Source organism: Thalassophryne amazonica, chromosome 8, assembly GCF_902500255.1.
Source record: "Thalassophryne amazonica chromosome 8, fThaAma1.1, whole genome shotgun sequence".
In the NCBI taxonomy this organism is placed as follows: Eukaryota; Metazoa; Chordata; class Actinopteri; order Batrachoidiformes; family Batrachoididae; genus Thalassophryne; species Thalassophryne amazonica.
The window spans coordinates 92,016,893-92,028,514 of record NC_047110.1 but is presented as its reverse complement, the minus strand read 5'-3'; the positions used below and the strand labels follow the sequence as shown (position 1 = coordinate 92,028,514).

The 11,622-nt window shown below is 39.0% G+C and overlaps 2 protein-coding genes across 2 annotated transcripts in view; one reads left to right on the top strand and one right to left on the bottom strand.

Moving 5' to 3' along the window:
- uri1 (URI1 prefoldin like chaperone) overlaps nucleotides 1–5,000 on the bottom strand; it is a 16,346-nt gene extending 11,346 nt beyond the window's left edge. Inside the window, exons 1-3 of the mRNA XM_034175523.1 lie at nucleotides 4,607–5,000; nucleotides 960–994; nucleotides 472–550 (exon numbers count right to left, since the gene is read on the bottom strand). Coding sequence (XP_034031414.1) covers nucleotides 472–550; nucleotides 960–994; nucleotides 4,607–4,678 — 186 coding nt within the window. The 5' untranslated portion in view covers nucleotides 4,679–5,000. The remainder of the gene's footprint in view (nucleotides 1–471; nucleotides 551–959; nucleotides 995–4,606) is intronic.
- Nucleotides 5,001–6,865: 1,865 nt separating this feature from the next.
- On the top strand, nucleotides 6,866–9,393 carry zgc:112052 (protein C19orf12 homolog). Its single transcript, XM_034176989.1, has 3 exons — nucleotides 6,866–6,980; nucleotides 7,858–8,018; nucleotides 8,703–9,393. Exons 2-3 carry the CDS (start codon nucleotides 7,859–7,861, stop codon nucleotides 8,966–8,968), a joined length of 426 nt encoding a protein of 141 aa, XP_034032880.1. The 5' UTR covers nucleotides 6,866–6,980; nucleotide 7,858; the 3' UTR covers nucleotides 8,969–9,393.
- The last annotated feature ends 2,229 nt before the right edge of the window (nucleotides 9,394–11,622 follow it).

The window sequence follows — 11,622 nt, the reverse complement described above, 5'->3', positions numbered from 1 at the left end:
ATATACATATACATATATATACATATACATACATATACATATATATATACATATACATATACATATATATATACATATACATATACATATATATATATATATACATACAGGCAGGAGTGAACAGGATTTTCAGGCCGTTCCTCAGCAAGGCAATTGTCTGGTCTTTGTCCAGTCAGGGAAAAGGAAAAATAGGTTGTTGTTTTTTTTTTTAAATCTCTCAGGAGGTGTCCAACTCTGCTGTTATAGAAGTCCCAATGGTGAGACCAATGGCGACTCAATGTCAAGTTTAAAGAGTCATTCCAGAGCAGTAAGTTTACTGATCAACTCATCAACTAGACTGTGCAACCTTAAGTTTTAACATATTTAGAAGTTCAGACTTTCTGCCCAGCTCTTGATAAGGGAAGATAATTTGAATTTTTCAAACAATTCCTGAAACCAAACCTGTGCACATTTTCTCTCCTTTGCACTTACCATGATGTCATAAGACAGTTGATCTGGCAGAGTTCTGAGGCGGTTATTCAGGGCTTCATAGTCTCCTGATACTTTCTTCCTGCACATTCAAAGATTTACAAAGGACATTAGGATAAAGAATTTCCAAATAAACCATTTTCTTTGTTGTCACATAATTTTTTAGATGGTAATTTACTGGTGTTAGCTTACCATGTGTGAGATAAAACAAGTCTAACAAAACCAGTTACCGATAATGGGAAAGTATCCCATTCATTGCTTGGAGACACCTGAAGTGTCCTCAAAATGTCAACAGTACTTGTTTATTAACAGTTTGTGTCCCAATATGAAAAGTGTAGTTTTTGAAAAATTATGACAGTAATTTTTTTTTTTTGAAATACCAGTTAAAAACTGTGTTAAACACCTGCTTATTGTGATGTCAAGTGTAAGCAAACATGAAAAACCACCAACAATGTGACAGCCGAACTAGTTGGAGGGACTTTAGTGCTTACCAGTGCTGAACACGACCTTCACAGTCTTTCACCACCTGTTTAACGGACAAATAATTTTTAAATGATGGGGACTGCACAATCACCTCACACAATATTTAAGCCAATATAATCACTCATATTAACTAAAGCATGTCATCTTGCCCATCAAGTGCAGGGAGCAGCAATGGTTTTTGTTTGTTTGTTTTTTGACAATCACAAGGTGGCAGCACTGTAAAATTTACATCAGTACTGAACTGAATGGTGAAATGTCATGTGTGAGGGACCCAGACTGGCCAGAACCCACCAAGAAAATGCCATCAAGCCATTAGGCAGTACAATACCTACCTCTGCAGTGAAACAAACAAATCACCCAATTACATTTGAAAAGGAAGAGATGCTGATGTTCTCCTGAGGCACATGTCACTTAAAGTGGAAGTCAACATTTTTCAACCCGGACTCTATCATCTGAACTTGTGGGGTTCATCTTTTCACTGGGGATAAACATGAATTTAATCCATGCAATATAGATTTACAATGCAAACAGTCACAGGCCATTTTGTCCAATTAATATAATGGCATGGGGTAAACTAAAGAGCACTCAGTAAACCATTTCTTGTCACCAATGAACAGGAGTAAATGTAAATAGAAATGTTTCAACTTGCAATGACTCAGTGAAACACAGCCCCACTAGAAGGCTCGGAGGCTAAGGTAATCAGCTAACTAACTGTACAATCAGTCATTTCAAAAAGTTTATTTACATTTACAATGGCAAATTTCAATTTATTTTCATTTATATGGTGCCAAATCACAACAAAGTTGCCTCAAGGCGCTTCATACAAGTAAGGTCTAACCTCACCAACCCCAAGAGCAAGCACACAGGCAACAATGGTAAGGAAAAACTGAAGTAGAAAGATGAACGCAACAACATCTAAAACAGAGTTTGACCTTTCAAGGTCAATGGTCATGTGACCAATAGGAAGTGGATATATGACTTGATGTATATCTTTAACCAACAGCCATTCCAAACACCCCTATATGTGTTTAGCACAGTTTGCAAACTGGAAACATTTTGGAATTGGACATGGACCATAGTGGAATTCTGCTGCTGTGTAAGACTTCTGGAAATGTGCAAAGTCAGGAAGGTCCAGATCAGACGTAATGTTGAAATTTTCAAACTTTTTACATATTTCAAAAACATTTAACATTGTCCTTTATCCTAATCCTAACTCCTAAACTCCAATTTAAGATGGAACAATTTTCAAGGTTGTTAGACACCTGAAAAATCAGGTTTAGAGCTTCGCTCCAAAACTGGAAGGATGCAGTGCACTTCCAGAAATGGCAACCAAATTCGGGAAGAGGAGGTATCCAAGTTTGTGCCAGTTCAGTTCACATATTGTGCAGAACATATATGCACAAGGGATAAGTTCTGACCTTGGCTGACGCTCAATCATTACATCAGGTTTGATATAACTAGCAAAAACCATTAGTTACTTTGTTTACACACTGACAACAGACAGGACATAAAACAATACCCTAAATGTGGACATAACAAAGCAGCAAATATGATAAATATGAATACAGCAATAGATCTATGAGTCAGATCACCTGAATTGATTAATAATCAATTATTTGTTGGACATAGAAATAGGGTGAGAATCTCAGTCATCCGTGGGGAGCTCAGAGTAGAGCCACTGCTCCTTCACATTGAAAGGAGCCCGCTGAGGTGGCTTGGGCATCTGGTAAGGAAGCCCCCTGGGCGCCTCCCTTGGGAGGTGCATCAGGTACATCCAGCTGGGAGGAGACCCCAGCGAAGACCCAGGACTGGGTAGAGAGATTATATGGCCTGGAAACACCTCAGGATCCCCCAGTCAGAGGTGGTTAATGTGTCCCGGGAAAGGGAAGTTTGGGGTCCCCTGTTGGAGCTGATGCACAAGCGACTCAGTCCCGGATAAGCAGTTGAAGATGAGTGAGTGTATTTGTCAGACATAAACTAATGGTCAACTTTTTCATAACTTATTAGCAATACAAATAATCTATGAAGCAAAATGTTGACAAAATGTTGAGAATTTGTTCATTTTATCATTTAAAAAAAAAGCACATTTCTTCGTGTAATGCAGAGTTGCTTCAGGAAAGGCATCTGGTGTAAAACGTGTGCTAAAACGACATGCAGATAGAGCTACCTTGATCTGCTGCGGCGACACCAAGTGACTGTGGGTATCCCTAATGGTTCATAGTGAAGTCAGCCCACTGCAAACTCACCCCAGGTTACGTCACCCCACAATATTTCAATTCTGATATGTTCATCTAATAAATCATTTATACACACCAGTGGCACAATACACTGTTCTTACTAAAGTTTAGTAAGTGAGATGATGTTTTAAGGTAGGGGAACATAACTATCAGGTAAAAAGCCCAGTGATGGGAAAAACAGGGCGCACTGCCCAATTCTATACATCACACTGGCAGGTCCCTAACTTTAAACTAGTCATTCTTAATTATTTAAGAAAATAAGCATGGTGACATCACCAAGACTGGGGTGACTACACCTGGGGCAAGGCTGCAGTGGGATGACTTCAACTGGACTGAGGTGACTTCACCTGGGACAAGTTTGCAGTGGGGTGACTTCACCAGGACTGGGGTGACTACACCTGGGGCGAGGTAGCAGTGGGATGACTTCACCTGGACTGAGGTGACTTCACCTGGGGCGAGTTTGCAGTGGGGTGACTTCACCTGGACTGGGGTGACTACACCTGGGGTGAGGATGCAGTGGGGTGACTTCACCTGGACTGGGGTGACTACACCTGGGACAAGGTTGTAGTGGGGTGACTTCACCTGGACTGGGGTGACTACACCTGGGACAAGGTTGTAGTGGGGTGACTTCACCTGGACTGGGGTGACTTCACCTGGACTGGGGTGACTACACCTGGGGCAAGGTTGCAGTGGGGTGACTTTACCTGGGGCAAGGTTGCAGTGGGGTGACTTCACCTGGACTGGGGTGACTTCACCTGGGGCAAGGTTGCAGTGGGGTGACTTCACCTGGACTGGGGTGACTTCACCTGGGGCAAGGTTGCAGTGGGGTGACTTCACCTGGACTGGGGTGACTTCACTCGCTGCCTTCCCTAACACGCTTTTATCACTTTAATGACACTTGACGGACAAATATTTTTTTTAAATTCAAAAACTACATTGGATTGTTATGGTATGAGTTTTTTAAACTAAACTAAATTAAATTAATTTGTTTATTTGCACAAGTTTTGTATTTAATTGAAGGCTGCTTCTTTTATATTTGCAGGTGTTTCCGGAGCTAGCTTGGGGGGCGTCAACACGTTAGCAACATTAACCAACTTGGTCACCGCTTTTCGTTAAAACACCAATTTCGTGCATTATCAAGACCAAAAAAAAACTGAAGAAAAAAAAAACAACAACAACAAACAACAAACAAAACTTGCAGCGTTTCCGACGAAGTGAAAGTAAACCGCCGGGTGACGAGAGACACAAGGCACAAGGAAGGAAGCCTCTCGAAAACACTTAACATTAGCTACTCGTGAAAGACAGTAAATTCAAAAACACAAATACTTATATTTGGTATTAAAAAGCACCAGAGCAGCCTTCGCGTTGTGTTTTAAAGAGCCTCGTTGGCCCGCCGCGAGGTAACTACTCTGAATTACCTTTTGGTGTTCCTCACGGAGCCTGACAACTCCTCCAAGATGCTGCAAGTTTATGTTAACCTTTTCAGACATTGTGAACCCACGTGTAGAAATACAATCCGAGGTGTTTGGTGAGAACAGCACAAAGCTCAGGGGTGGTTGTGAGTCCTAAAGAAGTGTTTATGAATGCAGCAGCAGCTCTTCCTCACACCCGTTCTGCTCTTCTTCATCAACGGGGCAGTGATAATTATCCACACTTTCCCAAGTGATCGCATCTCACACGCTCATTTCAGGATTTCTGCATGATTTCCAAAAAGAAAAACAAAATCCACGGTATTATTCCCAGATTAGCAAAATATCCTTCGTCAGCGTAGCTGCTGCGCCACGCACCTTGGACTAATGTTAAGACAACCACAACCACGACGGAAGTCGAGGTAATGCTATTCAAATTAAAAGTCTCACAAGGCACTGAAACTAAATACAATAAAATCAAATAAAAACTTCTAACTCGTCTGTGGTATAGTTCCCTCTACTCGACACAGTATTTAAGAATATGTTGCTTTTCCTGTGTGGCCACAATAACTCACTCACATTTAAGTCACATTAGACACCAAGAAAGTAAGTTCGGCTGAGGTTGATCTGCATATTGATTTGGCACATGCTTAATACTTGCAATCAGCTGCCCATTACATGGAGAATGGGCAGCGGTGGAGTTTGAACCAAGACTCTTCCACACTGCAAACAAGTGTCCACCACCTCTATGTAAATTTATGTATGTTAAATCCAGATTGAAATATGTTCCTCTAGGTTGGCTGGTGTGGATTCCCCTTTGGCTGAACTGGTTGAGTGCTGATCTCATGAGAAGTCTGCAGTGATGAACTAGCCATGTGGCAGGTGACCATGAAGTCTAAATTACAGGTGAAGACTTTTGTGCTTAAATGCACCTGTGACCACTGGATAAAGTGAAAAATATGGTGGAGAGACATGGATGACCTGGTTGAGTTTTGATTTCGTGAGCAAGAAGTCTACATAGTGGTCCAATCACAGCAGTAGCCACAAATATATATTCCTAGGAAACATTTGCATACTATTGAGGGGAGCTTTTGTGTAACTTCTGAGTGTATCTCACACTGGTGCTTAACATCAGAAAGTTCAAATTCACATTACTGTGGCAGAAATGTTGCAACACGAGAGTTGCTATAATATTTGAATACATGTGCATGCTAATGATGGCAATGTAATTTTATGAGTAACTGTTATATATAATCATTATATTATTATATATTATTATTATTATATAGTCATGTGGACTGTCATGAACCCTCATGTAGAGCATATGTTGCTCTCATATTTATTTATATTTCCATACAAATGATTGGATAAAACCTTTGACACACCCAAAATATGTGCAAAAACATGTTTAATCCAAAGGGTGCAACGGAGTGCATTATGTTCAACCTTGAAAATATGGCAAAATATTTTTGACACTGAAGGTAGCCAAGATGATAATCATTTTTACAATTCCATTTAGATATAAATATAAAATTGTCCAGTAAAGATGAGGAGATAGATGTGGTAAGACTGTGCTGTTTCACAAGATTTTTGTTTTGCTTTTATTTTGACAAAACACTGCTGTCTAGCGTTTTCTTACCTGGCTTGATTTTACACAGCTGTTCCTTACTCTCCCGGTGAATTCTGGGTAAAAAAACACAAACATAAACGTTTTGCGTCACCAGTCCTACAATGACGAGCAATAAAAGTCACAAAAGCACCAACATTTTCAGAGCTTTAATATAATCGTCGTAGCTGAGGGTTTGTTTTCGTTGTGTGAAGGAGGTTGCCTCATGTTAATACATTTTTTTTTTTTTTGCATTATTATTTGTTGTAACTATCTGCTATGGCTATGGTTTGACATAAAGGATAGCCATGCTTTAAAAATGTGCGTTCAAAAATATTTAAGATGTCCAATTTATTTATTTATTTCTGTATTTATTTTTGCTTGACGTTTATTGGCGCTCATTGACCATGACGTGCTGCCTTCCATGCTATCGGAAATGTAAACACTCTTAACTATAAACAAAGCAGTAGTGTAAAATTGAAACCGCGAAGCTGATTAGGCGCTTTCGTCACATGTTTTGAAGCATATCACAAAAAATAGCTAAATTAATACTAACCAAATGCTGTCGTTGTATTCAGTTATTGCTGTCACTCAAAACGCACTCGGGTCTTTACTAATTGGTTTCACGACGACCGTACATGAAGGCTGCACGATACAGACACGTCACACAGAGTGCGACGAGGAGCAAGATCAAAAATCACAGACTGGACATAATGTTTGTTTGTTTTTACTGAATAAACGCAGCAAATATTAATGACTATTTAGTCGCACCGCAAGGTATGCTAATTACGGAAACGTTTTGGTTAAAAACAGCAACGTTTGTTTCATCAAATATAAAGTATATTTTAGAAGAAAGCATGTATGCTTTATGCTAGCTCATGCAATCACACCCTAATCAAGTTATTTATGCGTACCGGTATTACTTTTTTAAGATTTGGCTGTTTAGCATTTTTATTAGTCCAATAGTTATTTTCTATTGTTAGTATTTTGCTATTTATATTTATTATGATGTTTTAGGTTTTTAATAACCTAAAACATAATAAAATAAATCAGACATCATACATAATAAAGTAAATAAAACATCATACATGAATTCATTCAAATGAAAAATAATTATTTTTCATTTGTATGAATTCATGTATGATGTTTGATTTATTTTATTATTATGTTTTAGGTTTTTAATAACCTAAAACAAAATAAATAAAATAAAACATCATACATGAATTGATGTGGTTTGATTTATTTTTTGCCTAATGTATTTGGTCTAATATACAACCTTTTGTTTTATAAGTAATGTGAAATATTTGTATTTATTTAATTTATACATCTTTACTGTCAAACTCTTCAAGAAGCACAGTGTAAATAAGCTCCCTATGTTGGAAGCTTTCTTGTGTTGTCCTCGCAGCAGATTTGATGTATTTTATATGTAAAAATCAGTCATACTAGAAAATGTTTGTTAATGTGTGCCATAATATCTATTCATATGGAGGATCACGTTAAGTCCTGTGTTTTCTAATATAACAGATTCAGTGCTGCTTGTAATTATGTTGCTTTCCTGACATCATACTATATGATTGGTACCAGATTTGTAACATTATTCTGTTCCTGTTGATAATTTCTTCTAAGCACCAACCGTTATAAATCCTATTCACAGTATGTGTCATAGAATCCAGGATGTCATGAAGCTTTGTTGTGAGCTATCAGCCAATCAGCAAATTCAGACCACAGTGAGAAGCTCGGGAAAGGGAGCAGCAGCTGCTGGAGGACTGGCCTTTGCTGGAGGTTTGATTGGAGGTCCTCTTGGTGTTGCAGTTGGTGAGTTCACTCATCTTCAACCACTTAGTCCAATTAAGGGTCACAGGAGGCTGGAGCCTATCCCAGTAGTCATAGAGCACGAGACGGGGTACACCCAGTCTGATGCCGGGCCACATATAGACAAAAAAGCACATTCACGCCTGCACGCACACCTGCGGACAATGTAAAGTTTCCAATCCACCTAACCTGCGTGTCTTTGGATGTGGGAGGAAGCTGGAGCACCTGGAGAGAACCCACGCAAACACAGGGAGAACATGCAAACTCCACACAGAAAGGCCACAAGTGGGAATCGAACCCATGACCTTCTCGCTGTGAGGCAACAGTGCTAACCACTCATCCACCGTGCTGCCAGTTACGTTCCTACCCACACCTATTGTTCTGAACATTAGGCAATGACTGAAAGGTCAGTTTCCTTCACAGCGTGGCAGGAATCACCTGTAGAGACAAGGTAAAAAAAAAAAAAAATTGCCATCCAGAAAGAACCTGAAGTAAGACTGCTGCTTCTTTGTGTAGAAAGGACATCCTGCAGGAGATGCTGGATTATTTTGCCACCACAGCCTGGCACATTATATGCAGTGGAAAACTGATGGCTGGATGGTCCTGAGTGATTGTTATGGAAAATGACTGTAAACAGATTAATGTGCAGTTGCTTAATTTCATGTGTAAACTCGTGTTCTCCTTCAGGTGGTGCTGTCGGGGGCCTTCTGGGATGCTGGATGACCAGTGGACAATTCAAACCACTGCCTCAGATCATCATGGAGCTTAGTCCTCTGCAGCAGCAGAGGCTTTATGATAACATTTTAGTCATCCTGGGTGATATTCAGTGGACTGATTTGGCCCAGCTGGTAGCTCTGGTGATGGGCAACACCACCCTGAAGCAGCAGCTTACAGCTGCCCTTCTTGGCTACATCACCAAGGAGCTTCAGGCAGAGGTACAATATGTGGATTAATCTCTCTGGACATGCTGGAATATCCAAGAGGCCTACCTAAGTGTTTGGAAGAATGGTATTTCTTTGTAATGGCATGATGTGTTTTTCTGAAGCCAAGATTATCTTGCTGTGAGATTTACTGTTTATACATTTTATTCCATAGAATTTTAGTGGAATTTTGTGGAAGCTATCACAGACTTGCTGGTTAAAGGGAAGATTAAAAATGACTGACTTAAAAAGCTGAAAAATGGGTAAATGTATTTTGAGAAATACAATCATGAGGAGAAGCAATTGCTAGTCATTGTATTTATTATATCCATCTTGGCATTGTAGTGTTTATTAATATATTTATTATTACTCGGAGGATGTTCATTCAGTTGTGTAATTTTGTAGAAAAACAGATCACAGACATGACACAAAACTAAAGTCATTTCAAATGGCAACTTTCTGGCTTTAAGAAACACTATAAGAAATCAAGAAAAAAAGATTGTGGCAGTCAGTAACGGTTACTTTTTTAGACCAAGCAGAGGGAAAAAAATATGGAATCACTCAATTCTGAGGAAAAAATTATGGAATCACCCTGTAAATTTTCATCCCCAAAACTAACACCTGCATCATATCAGATCTGCTCGTTAGTCTGCATCTAAAAAGGAGTGAACACACCTTGGAGAGCTGTTGCACCAAGTGGACTGACATGAATCATGGCTCCAACAAGAGATGTCAATTGAAACAAAGGAGAGGATTATCAAACTCTTAAAAGAGAGTAAGTCATCACGCAATGTTGCAAAAGATGTTGGTTGTTCACAGTCAGCTGTGTCTAAACTCTGGACCAAATACAAACAACATGGGAAGGTTGTTAAAGGCAAACATACTGGTAGACCAAGGAAGACAAAGCGTCAAGACAGAAAACTTAATATGTCTCAAAAATCGAAAAATGTACAACAAAACAAATGAGGAACGAATGGGAGGAAACTGGAGTCAACGTCTGTGACCAAACTGTAAGAAACCGCCTAAAGGAAATGGGATTTACATACAGAAAAGCTAAACGAAAGGCATCATTAACACCTAAACAGAAAAAAACAAGGTTACAATGGGCTAAGGAAAAGCAATTGTGGACTGTGGATGACTGGATGAAAGTCATATTCAGTGATGAATCTCGAATCTGCATTGGGCAAGGTGATGATGCTGGAACTTTTGTTTGGTGCCTTTCCAATGAGATTTATAAAGATGACTGCCTGAAGAGAACATGTAAATTTCCACAGTCATTGATGATATGGGGCTGCATGTCAGGTAAAGGCACTGGGGAGATGGCTGTCATTACATCATCAATAAATGCACAAGTTTATGTTGATATTTTGGACAATTGAAAGGATGTTTGGGGATGATGAAATCATTTTTCAAGATGATAATGCATCTTGCCATAGAGCAAAAACTGCAAAAACATTCCTTGCAAAAAGACACATAGGGTCAATGTCATGGCATAGGGTCAATGTCAATGAGCAGATTTGATGCAGGTGTTAATTTGGGGGATGAAAATTTACAGGGTGATTCCATAATTTTTTCCTCAGAATTGAGTGATTCCATATTTTTTTCCTCTGCTTGGTCTAAAAAAGTAACCGTTACTGACTGCCACAATCTTTTTTTCCTGATTTCTTATAGTGTTTCTTAAAGCCAGAAAGTTGCCATTTGAAATGACTTTAGTTTGTGTCATGTCTGTGATCTGCTTTTTTTCTACAAAATTAAACAACTGAATGAACATCCTCTGAGACCGGTGATTCCATAATTTTTGCCAGGGGTTGTAATAAATCGTTGATTTGCTGAAGCTATGTGAAAGGTGTGTGTGGTTCTGTAGCAGAATAAAAAGAGCCAGTTACCTTTTAACTTCTTTATTGCTGATAATAAATGGTTGATTTGCTGAAGCTATGTGAAAGATGTGTGTGGTTCTGTAACAGAATAAAAAGAGCCAGTTACCAGAACAGCGTGTATATGATTAACTATAGTCATAACCAGTGAAAATAAATAATTAAGTATTCAGAATAATTTACAACAACCAAGAATATGAGCACATGGGAGATGCTTCTTACTGTTGGCAACTATTAGCATTAACAGGCTAACTGGTTAGCCGAACTATCAACATACATAAGCTATAAGTAATAACATGAAGCAATAAATAACCATAAACTCTACACTTACTGTTCTCTGAACGCACACTATCAAAACTACCGACAGAAACAGCAACAATAATAATGAAACCCAAACTCACGTGTCCACCTGCTGCACCCACCAACTCTGCACAGGCTCCTTTTTGCCAGCAGAGGGCGCAGCTGTCCAGCACAACTCCCTTGCAAATGAGGCTTTTAATCTCGGTGGGTCTTTCCTGGTTAAATGAATGAAAAATTTTTTTTTTTTTAATTGTGTTCTTCAAGGTCTCTAGGCCTGTTTAGCTGAATCCTTTTAATTTGTAAATCCAGTTTATATTTTGGCTGACCTAACAAAAATCATGTAGAGTATCTGGAATGTATTCACAGAACTTCACTTTTTCCACATTTTATTTTACAACCTTTAAAAAAAAAAAACACTAATAAATTACATGTACGTAAGTATTCACACCCTTTCTCAATACTCTGTTGATGTACCTTTGGCTGCAATTACAGCCTCAAGGCTTCTTGAATATG